Source organism: Notolepis coatsorum (assembly GCF_963971535.1).
Source record: "Notolepis coatsorum genome assembly, chromosome: 2".
Classification (NCBI taxonomy): domain Eukaryota; kingdom Metazoa; phylum Chordata; class Actinopteri; order Aulopiformes; family Paralepididae; genus Notolepis; species Notolepis coatsorum.
The window spans coordinates 61,647,950-61,667,205 of record NC_140166.1 but is presented as its reverse complement, the minus strand read 5'-3'; the positions used below and the strand labels follow the sequence as shown (position 1 = coordinate 61,667,205).

General features: G+C 47.3%; 1 protein-coding gene across 1 annotated transcript in view; it reads left to right on the top strand.

The window, feature by feature from the left end:
- dhodh (dihydroorotate dehydrogenase) overlaps positions 1-18,927 on the top strand; it is a 39,850-nt gene extending 20,923 nt beyond the window's left edge. The window contains exons 6-9 of the mRNA XM_084336809.1: positions 10,542-10,655; positions 14,551-14,704; positions 15,697-15,856; positions 17,246-18,927. Coding sequence (XP_084192935.1) covers positions 10,542-10,655; positions 14,551-14,704; positions 15,697-15,856; positions 17,246-17,426 — 609 coding nt within the window. The 3' untranslated portion in view covers positions 17,427-18,927. The remainder of the gene's footprint in view (positions 1-10,541; positions 10,656-14,550; positions 14,705-15,696; positions 15,857-17,245) is intronic.
- Positions 18,928-19,256: the final 329 nt, after the last annotated feature.

The following is a 19,256-nucleotide window of genomic DNA, read 5'->3' as shown; positions in this document are numbered from 1 at the left end:
TATGGCGAAGAATGTGCATGAATAGGTCAAGAGCGTAAGTCCATGAGCATATTACGATGGGGATAATTAATACCACCTGTAGCATAAGAATTATATAAGGTACACTCGTAGGTCAGCTGGAGATACTAGGGGGGTTCCCTCCGGTTGTAAGCCAGCAGGGGAGAGGAATTGTCAGGAGCAAAAGTCTGGATCAACGAGGAATAAAGAGACTCCAGGTACAGGAGACGGTGCAATAATCCCTTGGTCCTTAGACAAAGCAACAGCTATACTCCGGTATGCACTGCAGCATGGATGAAAGCTAGCCAGCCTCTGAGTCCTATAGGCGGGCTCGACGGGGCTCCTCACAGGGTAGATCCCACACGGTAGTGGGGGTAGACGGTTCTCTGCTCCAGCAGCCACAGGACCAAAGCAATATAATTCATCCGAAAAGGGCTCTGCATTCGTCGGTGTAGGTTATCCAGTGTACATATCCACACGGTTCTCGTCTAGGGCTCCTCGGATGGCGGCACAAGGTTAGGCCGCCCAGCCTGGATAAGCGCACTAGCTCGGTACGATGAAACGGTGGTAATGCTGGTCACTGTAGAACGGTAGCCGCACGATACACTATACATAATAGACTATTACTTGATAATAGAATAAGTCGAACTCGACGATACAGCGTTAAACTCTGACACTTTAGCTATCAATTCGCACGCGGTCTCAAGGCTCTATTTAGGGGCAAAACGGGCCCACTTCACAGCACGTTGTATCGTGGTGAAGGCTTCAGCTTTTAGTTACTAAGTGCATCTGTATCCACCTGCGCCGTATTTATACGTAAAGTGAATAATCTAGTGCCAACCTTATTTCTGTCTTGTATTACTGCGCAAACCTGGGCATGTTGAGACATGTCTTAGCGGTGACTTTGAACTAGACATTGGGGGTATGGCCGTGGCGCCTAGGGGGTCGCTGTCCAATAGGAGAACGAATATTATGGTCTGGCCTGTACCTAGGTAAAGGGATATTCCGTGTATATGTACAAAGAATATACAAGGGATATCAGACGATATACAAATATTATACAATATATCTCAAGTAATAAATATATATATTCGGTTTAATCTGACCCTTTGTAACAGCCGCCTCATAATTAGTCCGCACCTAATTAGATAAGCAGAGACAGATTAACCGCCTTGTCCACTACTCAATGTCCGTTGTGAGGAGTAGGGCAATTCACAAAGTCAGGGGGTCATGGTCGTCATTAAGAGAGTCGGGGAGCTTTGGCAACTCTATCAGCCTCGCCACGGGTCGGGTGTATGTCCGTCCCTGGACGAGCACTTCTGCCGCTCTGACCTTTCCGTCGGCACCAGTGATCACTTTGCTTACGCGGCCGGCCGGCCACATAGCTCGGGGTAGTGACTGGTCTATAATCATGACGACTGTGCCCTCCGTCAAATTGTCTTCTTCTTTTACCCATTTCTGGCGGGTCTGTAGAGACGGTAGATAGTGGAGGAGGAAACTGTTCCAAAACTTGTCAGCCAATACTTGACTGTACCTCCACATTCTTCGGCCGTTCGCTTCCTCAGGTCTGTACACTGTCTGTGGGAGCGCGGGGTCCAGCCGCCCCATCAAGAGAGTGTTGGGGGTGACTGGGTCGACATCTGCTACATCACTTGAGACGTAGCCGAGGGGCTTTGAGTTCAATACTCCCTCGATCTCCGTGAGGACTGTCGCGAGGACCTCCTCCGCCACGGTCTGGGCCCCAAGCACGGCGTACAGGGCTGTCTTCATTGAACGTACTTCTCGTTCCCAAGTTCCCCCGAAGTGAGGGGCATTCGGGGGGTTAAACTGGAAATCAATCTGAGAGGGAGCGAGGTGGGTCTTAAGTTCTGGGCCCATAGCTTGGAAGCTCTCTCTCAGCTCTCTTTCTCCGCCTTTGAAGTTTGTCCCGTGATCAGACAATAATATAGACGGCCTTCCTTTCCGCACTGTGAATCTCCGGAAGGCCATAAGGAATGAGTCCGCACTCATGGTTGGAAGGAGCCCCATGTGCATCGCTCGGGTGGTCATGCATTTGAATACAATACCCCACCGCTTCTCCGTCCCTCCTCCTTTCTTCACATACAGCGGGCCGAAGCAGTCCATACCGGTGGAGTGAAAGGGCTTGTCGCCGAGTCGGAGGCGACAGGGGGGTAGGTCAGCCATCCTGGGTATACTGGGCTGTGCTCGCCACTTGCGACAGTCTAGACAGGTCCGCTGGAAGCGTCGTACTGCTTCTCTTCCTTGCAGTATCCAATAGCGACGTCTGATCTCAGCGAAGACTCTCTCTGCCCCGGCGTGGTGCACATCCTCGTCGTATTTCTTTATGATGAGCTCTGTGACCTTGTGTCGGCTGTTGAGAACTATCGGGAACTTGACGTCATCCGTTAAGTCTGGGGCCCTTCTCAGACGACCACCCACTCTGATGAGATTATGGGCGTCGCTCTCAGGGGCCAAGTGGAGCAGCCTGCTTTCTGACGGGACTGGCTTTGATCCCTGCAGACAGTCTAGCTCGTCGGGGAACGAGTCTCTTTGGGCTCGCTGTAGCAGAAGGAGTTCTGCTTCTTCGTAATTAGCTGCATTAATGTCAGTAGTGGAGGGAACCTCGGGGTGGTGCCACAGGAATGTCTTTAACTGCGCACTCTCAAGGGTAGGGCAGTCGTCTATGTTGGGATCTGTGGGGACTGGTGTGTGCGTCAACCCACAGAACATAGATTTCTTCATCTCTGCCTCCTCTTGACTAGCCTCCCGTGGGGTGGGTGTAGGCCACTCTTCTTCTGGGAGCTTGAGGAACTCGGGACCGTCACTATAGAGATTGTGACGTGTGAGGTCATCCAGGGACATTCCCCGTGTGATGACGTCTGCTGGGTTCTGTTTTGTGTCCACGTACCTCCAGCATGCTGATTCTGTTAAATCTTGGATCTCTGTGATTCTGACTCCCACGAAGACCTTGTATCTACACGAATCGGACTGGATCCATGTGAGTACGGTCATGGAGTCTGACCACAGGATTGTTCTTTGCACCGGGATGGTGAGTTCACGTTGGATTAACGTGGCGAGTTGCGCTCCTGCTAGGGCTGCGCAGAGCTCCAGACGCAGGATCGATTGTTGCTTGCGGGGGGCTATTCTTGAACGAGCCAGGATGAAGGCGGTATGTATTTCTCCTCCCTCCTCTCGGGCCCGCAAGTACGCCACAGAACCGTAGGCTACTTCGGAGGCGTCGCTGAAGACGTGCAGGTCCATCTGACACGTCTCCAGCCGCACTGTGGGTGGGAAGTAGCTGCGGCGTATGTTGACACCTGGGAGCGAGCTGAGTTCTGTTTCCCACTCTCTCCATGTGGAAGCAAGGTGGTCGGGTATGGGGTCGTCCCAGCCCTGGTCCTTGTCCCACAGCTCTCGTACAATCATCTTTGCCCTGGTGGTGTAAGGTAGAATACATCCCAACGGGTCATATTGTCTGGCGAGTGTTCTGTATACACTCCGTCTTGTGGTCGGTAGTGAAATCGACCTTCCCTGCTCCTTGGTCAGGGGTGTGTCTATAATGGAGCGAGTCTGTTTTGAAGCGCCAGACTAGTCCTAATGTAATTTCTTGGGCTTCACCTGGGATGGTCGCCATCCAGGTCTCGCTGCTTGCTGCCTTCTCCTCTGGGGAGAGGCTGTGCAGTACTTGAGGGTCGCTGCTGGCCCACTGCCGGAGATCAAAGCCGCCTTTGATCAGGGAGGCGCGGAGCTTGAGTAGGAGGGCCTCGGCCTCTTCTGGCGTCGAGACGCTTTGCAGACAGTTGTCCACGTAGAAACTCTTTTCTACACTTTGTCGGACCTCCTCGTCAGCTGCTGGGTCCTCTGCGACATGTTTTTGCAGTGCGAACGTAGCACAGCATGGGCTGCATGTGGTTCCGAAAGGGAGGACTTCCCATTGATAGATGGATGGTTGCTCATCCCCGATCCTCTCTCTCCATAAGAACCGCAGCAGGGGCTTGTCCTCTTCCACTAGTCGCACCTGCAGGAACATCCCTTTGATGTCGCCGCTGATGGCCACCTTGTTCTGGCGGAAACGTAGCAACACGCCTAGTAGAGAGGGGCCGAGTGTTGGGCCGGGCAAGAGCTCTTTATTCAGATTTTGTGATCCGATCTGATAGCTGCAGTTAAACACAATACGATCCTCTTTATGTGTCCCGCTGTGATTAGCTTGTCAATCTCAGCGCGGTACACAGTGGCTTGAGCAAGGTCTCTGGCTAGGCGCCGCTCTGTGTTCAGTAGATATCGCTCCGTCGCTTCTTTTGAGGCGTGGAAGGTAGGCATACCCTCTCGCCTCAGGAGTGGAGTTGCGTATCTCATCACTCCATTGACTTTGACTCTCTTTGTCCCCTGCTCGAGGAGGGCTATGGCATAAATGTCTTCCTTGGAACGAATGTGTTTCTTTTCGTTCTTAAAGGGCATTGTCTCTAGTGTCCATAGCCTCTCGACGTGCTGTAAGAGGGTGGTGTCTTCTTCTGTCACTCTGGAGTGGAGGCAGCGAGTGGCTGCTGTTCGGTTGGGAGACCTGGAGAGGGGGCCTTGTAGTGTCCATCCTAGGCGGGTCTCGACTGCTGCTGGACAGCCTCTGGGCCCAATGTGGACCCGGTCCGTCGGGACGATGAGGTGTGCGTGGTCGGATCCTATGAGCAGGGTCGGGGTGGCGCCGTCGATGAGCGGTATAGGTAGTTGACGCAGGTGCACGTATTTGTCCATCAGCTTGGCGATGGGGTAGGTGTACCGCGACAGGCCTATGTCTTGGCTGGTGAAAGCGTTAGTGATCCTATACCGCCTCTCTGGCTGCCCGCTTGCTGCGATAGTGAAGGAGACGTGCTCACCCTTTATCGTCTTCAGGTCTCTTCTTATAGTACGAATCGTCATCGTTTCTTCGCTCCCCCGCAGACCCAGCTGGGCTGCAGCGGATGCGAGGAGGAGAGTCTTTTCTGACCCGCCGTCAAGGACGGCGTAAGTGTCCATGACCTTGTCCTCGTAGCTTAATGTCACTCGGACCACCTTCAAGAGCACCCGGGAGCCCCCGCTGCTGGCGGGGTCAATATACATGACGCTTACTCTGGTGCTGCTTGAGGGTGCGGGTTTCTTCCTGTTACTGTCATGCAAGACGTCCAAGTGGGCTCCGTCACACCGACTACACCTCTTCTTCAAGCGGCACTCAACTGCCATATGGCTGCGCGCACAGCGGTAACAGCGGCGGTTGGACTTTATCCATTGACTCACCTCGTCGGCGGTCATCTTCTTGAACACGTCACAGTGTGACAGCCAATGTTCTTTCTCGCCGTACTGGCATACAATTTTCCACTTCTCTTTCGTCGAGGGGGTGCTGTGGTTCTTGTTACTTGGTACTGATTCGGCTTGGTGCATGACGGTCACCAACCTGCGGTTATCGTTTGATCTCCGAGGCCCCTCTCTGGGGCTTGGTCCACTCCGCACGAACGTATCCAGTCGTAGGCTGCTGACTTCTCTCGCGAGGAAGTCGGCCAGGTCTAGGAGGGATGGCTCGGGACCGTTGGGATCACGGTGGTCTCTTTGCCGCCTGAAGCGCTCTTGTCGGGCGGGAGGGAGCTTCTCTAATATCCTTTCCACATTAGAGTTAGCGTACAGTTCGTGCCTACCCTTTTCCTTTTGTGCCCCCAGCATCCCTACCAGGGATTGTACCTTGATAGAGAGGTCATCCAATGAGCGATTGTCTGTGGCTGGGGGGAGACGGTCAATATTCCTTATCTCTTGTATCACGTAGTCCCATATGCGTCCATAACGTTGGTCGAGGGCTACTAGAGCCGCGGTGTATGGGGTACTTGAGTTGGAATATGCCAGCGCTATATTATGCGCTCTGGGCACCTTCAGGTGCTTGAGGAGGATAGCATATTTGTACGTCTCATCGAGGACATCGGACATCATAGTCTCTAAGCACATCCGTAGTTCCGTGTACTGTGCTCTGTCCTCGTGTGTGAAATCCGGGAACGTCGGTGTGCCAAGGTACGATGCCATGGATGGCTGGCACATCGGTGAGCGTTGGGGGAGAGGCCTCCTGGGCGAGTCTCCCCGTACGTGTCGTTGTGGGCTGGTACTTGGTGGGTACCAAAGCCCGGGTACCCAGGTGCTGTTCCTCGGGGCTGGCGGTGCGTCAAACTCACCCTTGAGTTGAGTCGGGGATCTGTAACGCAGGGCCTCGGGGGTAAAGTCTGGGCTGTACTGGACCTCCTGGTCCTGTGGAGTACGATGCTGCTGGTGGGCTTGACTTTCCTCCTCTTCCTCTTCCTCTTCCTCTGCTAGGTCTTCTAGATCTTGCAATCGTCTATTCAGTCTCTCGGCGGCGTAGGCCGGTTCTTCCCGGTTGCTGGGTCTCGCATGGACCGGTCGGGGAGGGGGTTCGGAGACGTGGATAGGCTCTTTCTGTTGGCCGGGCTCCGGGTCGCTTGCTCGGGTAGGGGAAGGTGCCCTAGACCCTTGTCTTGGCGATGCCCTGGAGCTCCGTGCGGAGGGAGGGGGTGTCGCCCTGGCAATCAATTGCTCCATTATCTGCGCTTGTAGTCGGTCGTGCTCGGCTTCGCGCTTGATGTGAGCGAGGTCGCGCTCTGCTTCGCGCTGGGCTTGGGCTGCGTCGCGCTGTGCATTGGCGGCGTCGCGCTGTGCATCGGTGGCGGCGCGCTGGGCATCGGCGCGGTCTCTTTCAATATTCTCTTCCGTCTGGAGGCGTCTGGTCTCCAGGCGTATGCGGTCGTCTTCACTCCTTTGCTGCGCCTGGAAGCGCTCTCGCTGGGTCGCAGAGTGTTCGCGTTCACTAAGGGCTTGCGCTTGGAGTTGCGCGTGAAGGCGCTCTCTTTGGTCTGCAGATTGTTCGCGCTCACTCTGCTGTTGCGCCCGGAGGCGCTCTTGTTCCATGGAAGAATGTTCGCGCTCGCTAAGCGTCTGTGCTTGGAGTCGATCGCGTTCAGTGGAGGCTGCCAGGGTGGCGATAAATGCCGGCGCCAGCATCTTGTCCGCCTCGCTGGGGGAAGACGCTGATGGAGGTGATCGGCTTCTGACAGTGCTCGTTGGAGATCCGTTCTCCTGGCGCGCTCCGAGGAGGTCTATCTCCTGGGTGCGCTTCTCTTCTGGTAGTGGGTCGGGTTCCGTCCCTGGAGCGCTTTCTTTATCCTGGAGCTCTCCGGGGACCGTCCCGTTGACGTTGTCGGGGGGTATAGTCATGTCATGTCCCTCCTGGTCCCCCCCGTGAGCTTGGTCAGTTACGTTAGAACCCACTAGGGTCTCTACTGGCAAGGTCGCCTGGTCGGTAGGGTTTGACATGCTTTTACTATCCGCTTTTTCCGCATTTAACGTCTGTATAAAGCTAGGTAGTAGACTGGCAGCGTAGTCCTCTAAGTAAGGAGGTGGCTGCCGTCTGCGCGGCGGGCGTTCTAGCTTAGTAGAGCCGTTTGTGGAGTGTTCACCGCTGGCCATGGTTAATATCTATATTATATTTAGATATTACACTGATATTCCTCCGGCTCGAAGGACCAATTGTAACTGAGGGGTACAATTCCCTGACTGTATTGAAAGTATGGTATCATTAAACCACTACTGAGTTATGTACTTTAATTACTGGCCATACAGTACACAGACACCCACACAATAACACGGCTTAACAAAGAAAGTCCTGTTTGGAATATTTATTAGAAGAGCAGCAATATTATATTACAGTATTGAGAATTAGAGTCACGCTTGTATGGCGAAGAATGTGCATGAATAGGTCAAGAGCGTAAGTCCATGAGCATATTACGATGGGGATAATTAATACCACCTGTAGCATAAGAATTATATAAGGTACACTCGTAGGTCAGCTGGAGATACTAGGGGGGTTCCCTCCGGTTGTAAGCCAGCAGGGGAGAGGAATTGTCGGAAGCAAAAGTCTGTATCAACTAGGAATAAAGAGACTCCAGGTACAGGAGACGGTGCAATAATCCCTTGGTCCTTAGACAAAGCAACAGCTATACTCCGGTATGCACTGCAGCATGGATGAAAGCTAGCCAGCCTCTGAGTCCTAGAGGCGGGCTCGACGGGGCTCCTCACAGGGTAGATCCCACACGGTAGTGGGGGTAGACGGTTCTCTGCTCCAGCAGCCACAGGACCAAAGCAATATAATCCAGCCGAAAAGGGCTCTGCATTCGTCGGTGTAGGTTATCCAGTGTACATATCCACACGGTTCTCGTCTAGGGCTCCTCGGATGGCGGCACAAGGTTAGGCCGCCCAGCCTGGATAAGCGCACTAGCTCGGTACGATGAAACGGTGGTAATGCTGGTCACTGTAGAACGGTAGCCGCACGATACACTATACATAATAGACTATTACTTGATAATAGAATAAGTCGAACTCGACGATACAGCGTTAAACTCTGACACTTTAGCTATCAATTCGCACACGGTCTCAATGCTCTATTTAGGGGCAAAACGGGCCCACTTCACAGCACGTTGTATCGTGGTGAAGGCTTCAGCTTTTAGTTACTAAGTGCATCTGTATCCACCTGCGCCGTATTTATACGTAAGGTGAATAATCTAGTGCCAACCTTATTTCTGTCTCGTATTACTGCGCAAACCTGGGCATGTTGAGACATGTCTTAGCGGTGACTTTGAACTAGACATTGGGGGTATGGCCGTGGCGCCTAGGGGGTCGCTGTCCAATAGGAGAACGAATATTATGGTCTGGCCTGTACCTAGGTAAAGGGATATTCCGTGTATATGTACAAAGAATATACAAGGGATATCAGACGATATACAAATATTATACAATATATCTCAAGTAATAAATATATATATTCGGTTTAATCTGACCCTTTGTAACAATAATAATGTTATGATTAATTGAAAATGGGGGACCCTGATGTAAACAAGACTAAAGTCTTTCTCTGGTCTGCATCCCCTTAACAATTGTGTGTATTGAGCCGTGCTGTATTGTACCCATTCTGCAATCTGTTAATACAAATTTTCAATCAATCAAAGCTTCTATATTGTATGTAGCTTCTATGGACATGTAGCATCTAACGACATATAGCTTCTATATGTAGCTTCTATGGACATGTAGCATCTAACGACATATAGCTTCTATATGTAGCTTCTATGGACATGTAGCATCTAACGACATATAGCTTCTATATGTAGCTTCTATGGACATGTAGCATCTAACGACATATAGCTTCTATATGTAGCTTCTATGGACATGTAGCATCTAACGACATATAGCTTCTATATGTAGCTTCTATGGACATGTAGCATCTAACGACATATAGCTTCTATATGTAGCTTCTATGGACATGTAGCATCTAACGACATATAGCTTCTATATGTAGCTTCTATGGACATGTAGCATCTAACGACATATAGCTTCTATGTGTAGCTTCTATGGACATGTAGCATCTAACGACATATAGCTTCTATATGTAGCTTCTATGGACATGTAGCATCTAACGACATATAGCTTCTATATGTAGCTTCTATGGACATGTAGCATCTAACGACATATAGCTTCTATATGTAGCTTCTATGGACATGTAGCATCTAACGACATATAGCTTCTATATGTAGCTTCTATGGACATGTAGCATCTAACGACATATAGCTTCTATATGTAGCTTCTATGGACATGTAGCATCTAACGACATATAGCTTCTATATGTAGCTTCTATGGACATGTAGCATCTAACGACATATAGCTTCTATGGACATGTAGGACACGGTTAGACCGTATGAATCAATTGGCCTACCTCAAACTCTGCCCTCCTTTCTTGATCCTCCAATCAGTTTGTCCGAGGAAATCAACAGTTGTGATTGGAGGATCAAGAAAAGAGGGCGGGGGGGGGGGGGGGGTTTGAGAAAAGTCCATTGGTTTTTGATTGAAAGTGTTCAGCGATGGGTTAGGAGGAGGATGTATACGTGTGTGACTTCAAAACAGCATAGCTTAGAATGTTAAGAATACCGATTTAACCCCAGGGAGGCCAAGTGTTGTATTTGGGGAATCTGTCACAGGAAGGAATCCAAGGGGAAGACAAATATTTGATTAAGATATTGATAGTGGCAGCCAAGAAAGCTTTAACTAAACTGTGGTACAAGTGCCGACAAAGGATCAATGGATATAGTTGGTAGAGGGGATACAGGAAATGGAGAGAATCACATATCTGCTGAGGCTGCAAGAAGAAAAATTTGAATGGAAATGGGGAAAATGGGAAGAATACAGGAGGGGAAGTAACAACATCACAGAGGTTTGAAAAGGATACAAGGAAATGAATAAAAATGTAAATAAATAATGCAAATGTAGAATGGACCAAAGGACCCATGTCACACTTTTTCTTTACTCATTTTTATGTTTTAATTTATGTACTGTGTATTGTCTATGAATGTTGTCTATGTATGTTGTTGAAAAAATAAAAATAAAAATTTAAGTTAAAAAAAATAAAATAAAAACAGATTTAACCAATATTACTCCCAAATCAATCGATCAATCAATCCAATACCCTCGTCCAGGTGCTGAAGGAGCGCGACGCCCTGCAGGCGGGCAGCAGGCCTCCGGTCCTGGTGAAGATCGCTCCGGACCTCACCGCCCAGGACAAGCGGGACATAGCGGACGTCGTCACCGAGGTCAAAATCCATTTGTTGCTTTTTAAATTTTTAGATTAGATTAGATTCGCTTTATTGTCATTACACACAGTACAATACAGTGCAACTAGATTGTGTACGTCCAACCAGGATGTGACAATCAACAGTAGTCGGTTGCAATAAGATGCATATAAATAAAACGGTACCGTAAAGTGCAATGGTTAGCACAATGTGCAATGGTGAGAATACTTTTTTATTTTTATTTTTTTAATAAAGTCTACATAAGCTATGGCTATATACACAGGTATACAGTGATGGTGCAGTGGGCTAAGCAGAGTTTTGATTCAGAAGTCTGACAGCTGAGGGGAAGAAACTATTGGTGGTCCTGTTGGTTCTGCCTGGGAGGCTGCGGTAGCGTGCCCCAGAGCGAGTACCCCGCGGGCGGGTAGCGTGCCCCAGAGCGAGTACCCCGCGGGCGGGTAGCGTGCCCCAGAGCGAGTACCCCGCGGGCGGGCGAACAGTCCATGGTTGGGGTGAGAAGCGTCTTTGATGATGTTCCGTGCTCTCCGTGAGCACCGCTTCTCATAGACTGATGAGATGGGGGGGGGGGGGTGGGGTCTTGGTGATGCGTTGGGCTATGTTCACTACCCTCTGCAGTGATTTCCGGTCCTTAACACATTGGGTGCCACGGCCCTTTGCCCAGATAACCCCTTGAGTGCCATCGCTTTAGTCAATGGGAGGTCGGGGATATTTAGCGAACGCTTAAACTATATCTTAAATTATGGCTATATGGGTCTAAAACACCCCTTGCTTATCAATGACTTGCTTGCAGTCAACATGTACGAAACGGATTGTTTTTTCATTGGTACATTTCCGTTTTATACCGTTTTGAATATGAGAATTCGGAGAGTTCTAGTAATTTCAGAGAAATTCCGCGATAATAAAGTGGAATACACAAAACACGTTGTAATTTTTCGGCTGATTTATTCATCGTTTTCAAATAAACGCTAGATTATCGATAGTATATGTGTACTTATGCACGCTAGAGAAGCGGGCTGAAAAATCGATTATCCATGACCTGGTCAGCGCTAACGTCATACACGCACACACACACACAGACACGTTGTGATCGCTATGAAAAAAACATCCGATTAACCCAATACTGGTAAAATAGAGTCCTTACCTCACATCAGATGTTCTGCAAAAAGATGAATCCAATTCCTGATCGCCATTCCAAATATTGATCGCGTTTATTGATCCAATGTTATAGTCCGAAACACATAATCGAAAGCTGCTCCCAGCCTCCCCAGTGAATATGGTAACAGACACTGCTTGCCAGAGATGGGGAAACCCTGGACCGGACTTTTTCTCTGATGCACATGGCCACTCAATCCAATCCAATTATGTGCATTACCATCCGGGAGACGATAGGCGGTGGTATTTGCCCTTTTCGAGCTCAGAGCCATTCCCAATGATAACGTCAGGCTGGATGGATGAAAAATTTATGGATATCGCTAATAAAAGAAATAACGATTAAAACCCGAGTTTTCTCGGGTCTTGGCACTCAACGCATGGCGAGTTAACCCGACCAATCTCGTGGTTGGCACTGAATGGGTTAACAGTGCAGTTGCCGTACCAGACTGAGATGCAGGTGGTGAGGATGCTCTCAATCGTACAGCGATAAAAGTTCGCTAGCATGGAAGGGAATAGGTGGAGTTTGGCCAACTTCCTCAGGAAAAAGAGGCGCTTGTGGGCCTTCTTGACCAGGGGCGAGGTGTTGGTGGTAAATTAACTATGACAGAAATGTCGTTTTTATTCGGTCCTCTTTAGTGTGACAAGCTTTTGAACACTTGTGTTTACTTTATCTTCTTTACTCCTACTGATGCTGGCATGCCTGAAGAGGTATTCAATGATGCCTAAATATTTCATTTAATTTCATTTAAAGGGGCACTATTTTACTATTTCTTTCACTATTTGGGCACTTTTACACAATTCCTGTGAGTCTATGGAACACCTCTGTAATATATATATTTTTTTTATTCATTGTTTTGTATTTCTAATCAAGTCCTCAAAAACAGCATTTTTCTACCTCAAGATCTCGAGCCGTTTTGAGCCTGGGCTCCAACCACTGTGTGCAGCTCATCATGTACCTCGCCATTATCATGCAGCGGTGTCTTTCTGACATCACAAATCAGCACATTTTCTGATGACTCAGTTCAGTGAGGCTGAATATTGTGAGAGGAGAATTGGAAGAATGCGCCAATATGAGAATTAGAGACATAGATCATATTAATATAAGTTCACATAGCTAGGAAACAATGCTAAACACTCAAAAAGGCCATTTATAAGATAGTTCCCCTTTAATTTTATTTCAAACCTTTATTTAAACTCTTAACGGCAACTGAGGTTTCCCTCATTTACAGTCACGTCGAGTGTACATACAGAAATGAGCAAAACGTATATAGAGTTAAGCCAAAAAAAAAGGCATATCAAATCACACAGCATATACAATCATAACAATTAGACATGTAAGGATAACAATCAATTAAAACATGTACAACTTGATTGACAAAGGTTGGATATCAAGGTTTTAAACAGAGGGGACTGTTGGAGTTCATTCCATGAGCTAGAGGGGCATCCTAGCAAAAGGCAGATTTACCCTGTTCAGAGCAAACTCAGGGACCTTAACTCATTCAGTGCCAGCTATTAGTCTTGGCCTTGTAGCTAACGTGCCAGGTTTCCATTACATATTTTCACTGCGCGTCAGGGCTGCACGATTAATCGTAAAAAGACCGCAATCTCGATTCATAGACCTATGCAATCTCATTTCTAAATGACGGCGATTCTGATTTATTATCATTTTTGTAACTTTGTAATGGTGCGCTATCTTGGCCACGTCTCCCTCGAAAAAGGGATTTTTAATCCCAAGGGATTTCCTGGTTAAATAAAGGGTTACATGAAAAAATAGTTTCAGCATGTGAGGTCAGTGAAATCGTCATCTCTGATTGGTTGTGAAATTGTCAGCTCTGATTGGTTGTGAAATCATCAGCTCTGATTGGTCTACTTTTGCGGGGACAAATAAACAGTTCTATGCCGTAAAAACAATAAAACACATCGTATGTAATCACGCCACAAACTTTACATAGATCGATTATTTAGAAGGATTTCAGGATCTATTGGTCCAAGCAATACAATAAAGTTTCATTCTCTATGCGTGTGTATAGGGAGGTGTAGTCTGACGTCACTTTGGACCGCCAGCGAGGTCCACCCGTATAGGGATTTATCATTGGGAAAATAGATTATCGGCTATTGTAACAATTCTGCCTCATGAACATTGGCAAGCTTTCCATTTTTGCACAAAATGAGTTCCCTTCTATCACTAACATTATTGTTTAAGCATTTTTGGTTGAAATAAAATTTGGCGATTTTCTTTTACAATTAATTGCAAATATTTTCATGTTGCGCTATAGATTGTGGATGAATACACACAGAAAGATACACCGTGCAAATGTTCATGCTTTTATTTGTTTTAAACGAGACGATTTAGAAATGGGAAATGGGGGAAATACGTTGCGATTTTGTGAGGTGGACCGGCCGGAAACAGCAATGACGTAACCACTACACCTCCCTATAGACCAGGAAGTAACCACTACACCTCCATATAGACCAGGAAGTAACCACTACACCTCCCTATAGACCAGGAAGTAACCACTACACCTCCATATAGACCAGGAAGTAACCACTACACCTCCCTATAGACCAGGAAGTAACCACTACACCTCCCTATAGACCAGGAAGTAACCACTACACCTCCCTATAGACCAGGAAGTAACCACTACACCTCCCTATAGACCAGGAAGTAACCACTACACCTCCCTATAGACCAGGAAGTAACCACTACACCTCCCTATATGCACATGTGTCTCTCTGCCTGTAGCTGGGAGTGGATGGTCTCATGGTGTCCAACACCACGGTGTCCAGGCCAGAGACACTGCAGGACGCCCAGAGCTCTGAGACGGGAGGGCTGAGTGGCCGACCCCTCCGAGAGCTGTCGACACACACCGTCAGGGAGATGTACAGCCTCACCAAAGGTACCTGATTATGTACTATTATGTTCTCACCAGACTGTCATTATGTTCTCGCCAGACTGCACACACGTCATTATGTAAGCCATGGACTGTGTGGGTTGAGCACAAGGACACAGGTTTATGTTTTCCTCTCATCCAGAGACCACGACTATAAAATGAGAAGGATCACTGTGGTAGTTTTGAATGGGGAAATCTGTAACAGTAAAGATGGCAGCAATGACAAAAAACGTATACTAATAAAAATATCGATATTATTTATCGATAATTTTGACCCGATATATCGATTCTTCCAAATGGCATATCGTCTCAGCCTCACTCGTAATGACTTCATGTAAACGCATACGCATGAGCTCATAATGACTTCATGTCATTAGCTGGGGGGCGACAGTGGCTCAGGAGGTAGAGCAGTCGTCTGGCAATCCGGAGGTTCCCGGGTCGATTCCCGTTCCTCCCGGGCAGCGTGTCGATGTGTCCTTGAGCAAGACACTTAACCCCTAACTGCTCCCGATGAGCAGGTTGGCACCTTGCATGGTCGCCTCCGCCGTCGGTGTGTGAATGTGTGAGTGAACGGGTAAAATGTGAGGAACAAATTGTAAAGCGATTTTGATAAAAGCGCTACCGGTATATAAAAAAGCAGCCATTTACCATTTAACCATGTAAACACATGAGCTCATAATGACTTCATGTAAACACATACGCATGATGTTCTGTCATCTGATATTATATATATATTCCATTACTTTTCTTGGTGTTTTTAGGTTTTTTACCACGGTATCCTTTTAGAACTGGTATCGAAATACTGGTATCGGTATAGAAGTAACAATGTTGGGTACCAAAGGTACCTGATTATGTACTCGTCACCAGACTGTCATTATGTCCCCGCCAGGCGGCTGCACACGTCATTATGTAACCGCCATGGACTGTGTGGGTTGAGCACGAGGACGGAGCTTTATGTTTTGTTCCCTCGTCTCTCTCCCCGTTCTGTTTGGCTGAAGGTAAGGTGCCGATCGTCGGAGTGGGCGGTGTCGCCAGCGGACAGGATGCCATGGATAAGATCCGAGCGGGTGCATCTTTGGTCCAGCTTTACACCGCTTTCATCTACCAGGGCCCACCTGTTGTGGGGAAGATCAAGCGAGAACTGGAACAGCTTCTGAAGTGAGTGAATCACCGAGATGTGTCGACGGCCGAAGAACAAAACCTCCTACTGTATCTGCATAAAAAAGAAAATGGGGGAAAAATATCTCTCATCATGCCTTGGTCATTTTCAGCTGCGACCGGCAGCTCTATAGCTCTTATCGGCCAAAAAGATTTCTCCACCCTCTATAGTGTTTGTGTGTTCATGCCAAATGATTAAAAGGGGGTGTGGCAATATGAGTGAGTGGTCTATCACGAAAAGGTTGTAGCTATTGCAAATGTGTTTCTTTAGGGGGCGGGGCTTATCTGCCTATTCTGTGTAGTGGGCGGGGCTTATCTGCCTATGCTGTGTCTGTGTAGGGGGCGGGGCTTATCTGCCTATGCTGTGTCTGTGTAGGGGCTTATCTGTCTATGCTGTGTCTGTGTAGGGGGCGGGGCTTATCTGCCTATGATGTGTCTGTGTAGGGGGCGGGGCTTATCTGCCCCTACACATGATGTGTCTGTGTAGGGGGCGGGGCTTATCTGCCTATGATGTGTCTGTGTAGGGGCTTATCTGCCTATGATGTGTCTGTGTAGGGGGCGGGGCTTATCTGCCTATGATGTGTCTGTGTAGGGGCTTATCTGCCTATGATGTGTCTGTGTAGGGGGCGGGGCTTATCTGCCTATGATGTGTCTGTGTAGGGGGCGGGGCTTATCTGCCTATGATGTGTCTGTGTAGGGGGCGGGGCTTATCTGCCTATGATGTGTCTGTGTAGGGGGTGGGGCTTATCTGTCTATGATGTGTCTGTGTAGGGGGCGGGGCTTATCTGCCTATGCTGTGTCTGTGTAGGGGCTTATCTGCCTATGCTGTGTCTGTGTAGGGGCTTATCTGCCTATGCTGTGTCTGTGTAGGGGCTTATCTGCCTATGCTGTGTCTGTGTAGGGGCTTATCTGCCTATGCTGTGTCTGTGTAGGGGCTTATCTGTCTATGATGTGACTGTGTAGGGGGCGGGTCTTATCTGCCTATGCTGTGTCTGTGTACACTTCTTCAATAATTATCTGAGAAAATATATATAATAATAATTAAAAAATAACTCTAACCCTAACTAACCTACCTGCACTTGTCCTAATAAACTAACCTACAATGTAGCACTCAACACTTTGATGAACATTGTTACTCAGCTGATAGAGTTGTGCCCTTCCTGCTGTCTTGTTGTACAAAACTTGTAAGTCACTTTGGATAAAAGCGTCGGCTAAATGAGCTAAATGTAGTCCCCCTAGCGATTAAATACACAGGGCTGTCAATCGATTCAAATATTGAATTGCGATTTTGTAGCATTGAACCTCAGTACCGTGTTCTCTGCAGCTCAACCATGAATGTATTTTTAACGTACCGCCGACTAACGCTTGAACGTAACGGATGTGTCGCAGGGACGAAGGTTTCAGCAGCGTGGCGGAGGCGGTCGGCGCGGACCACCGGGAAGAAGCACGGGGGCGCCGGTCTCCGCAGCAGAGTCCGCAGCCGGACGGCGGACGGGCGGTTAACGCGGACGGCGGGAGCTCGGCCGTGCCGGTAACGCTAGCCGCCGGCTCCTCTGGCCAGGCTGCGTAGCCACGGACTGATTGTGCCAAACTTCTGTGTCACCTACCATCCCTACACCCCCCGTCTGCACCGATTTACAAATCAGTGGCAGAGGCAGGAGATACTTGTCTAAAACTCCTAGTCTAGTCGATGATTTGTAAATCCAGGGAGAGGAAGGCGGACACTCATAGGTTGGTAACGGGATGTAGTTCAGCTTCCTGCCTTTACTTGAATCTACGGTGAGAGTGGCTTATCCAGTCATTTCATTCAACCACTGGCCATGTTATTTTTATTATCTGTGCCAATGTGTGAAGCCGTGTCGGTGGCTGCTCAGTGTATGTTTGTGTTGTTGTTGTTGTTGTTTTTAAATATCTGAGGTTTCTGTATTTCTTGTTTTATAGACGATGCAACAGGAGTGTCCTAAGTACATTATGACATCAAATTGATTATACTATTCAAACACTAGTCTCACATCCTCATGGACTAGGGTTGAATATGAATATGTTTGTCTGTACCTCAATCATTTGTAAGTACCTAAGTGAAAACCCCAGAGAATGTCTGCTATCTAAAACCATAACCGTGGTTTGTACTGCAGAGTGTCAGTGCCTCTCTGGAATCACAAGTTATTCAACACGGGGGGAGAATACACTATGTTGCCCTTTTAACAGCAATAGTATTCATGATTCAAGACTGCATTGAATAATGGAGTATGTAATTGCTTTGCCATATAAAAAGGCAATTGGAAGACATTTACTGCCCAAATGTCATCTGGGTCTACCATAGGGCTGTACCGAATAATTTTTATTCGAACGAGGCTTCGAATGTCTATTAAAACAAAAGATTTCATAAAAAGAAATTTAAAGAAAACGTTTTTTTTTTCTCGTTTTTTTCTCTCGTTTTTTTTACTAAATCCTCAATTTGAATAAAGTGATTCATCTGATTAAATGAGTATTTTTCTTTTATTAAATCAACTTTCTTTATCAGTTTCGTCAACATAAATAATCCAATAAAGGCACGGTTGGTATGAAAGTGATGGTGACGTCTTATAGTATAATATTATAATATTAGTGTAGCCTAATCTTTAACTGCAACTGTGAAAAAAAAACATTGGTTTAAAAAGATTGAATAGACAGAAAAAAAAATATAAAAAAAAAATATATATATATATATATTTATTTTTTATTAAAAATGAAAAATTCGAATGTTGATTTAGAATTTGAATGTCAACATTATGATCGAAGCTTCGAAGCATTCGGTACAGCCCTATGGCAACTGCACTCAGAGTAGTCTTGGGGTATTATAAAAAATAAAAAAACATTTTGAATGAAATTATTAATTTATTTTGACCAATAGCACAAACGTGTTCAGCACTGTGGTTTGTATACCGTACATAGAGTAGTGGATGGTCTAAGGCTTTGTCATGATGCTTGGCAATAACGGTGGCGCATGTGGAAAGCTCACCTAAGCTGATAATGCTGTCTGTCTTTGAGGCGTATCTCACAAATAGATTGTAATAAAAATATTGATGGAATATGCCAAAGCTCAAGCCTCATCAAGAATGATTCAGTGTTCTATGAAATGTCAAACGTTTTATTAGATTTTAAATCTTCCATCTGTGGTGAAATATCAAAAAAAGAACTTCAACTAGTTGTCTATCAAGGTGTTCTAGCATAACAAATAAGCAAATACGAATAATCTCTCAATTTCATAGAGAATTTAAAGTAGATGATTTCTGTTACTGTAACTCATGGGCAAGGCTTACTATAAAAAGCAAGAGGAAGATTTCAAGCGTGGATGGATCCAGTGTGGACGCTCGGCACTCCTCACTCCTCTGGATACAGGTCAGAGCAGTGGTTCTCA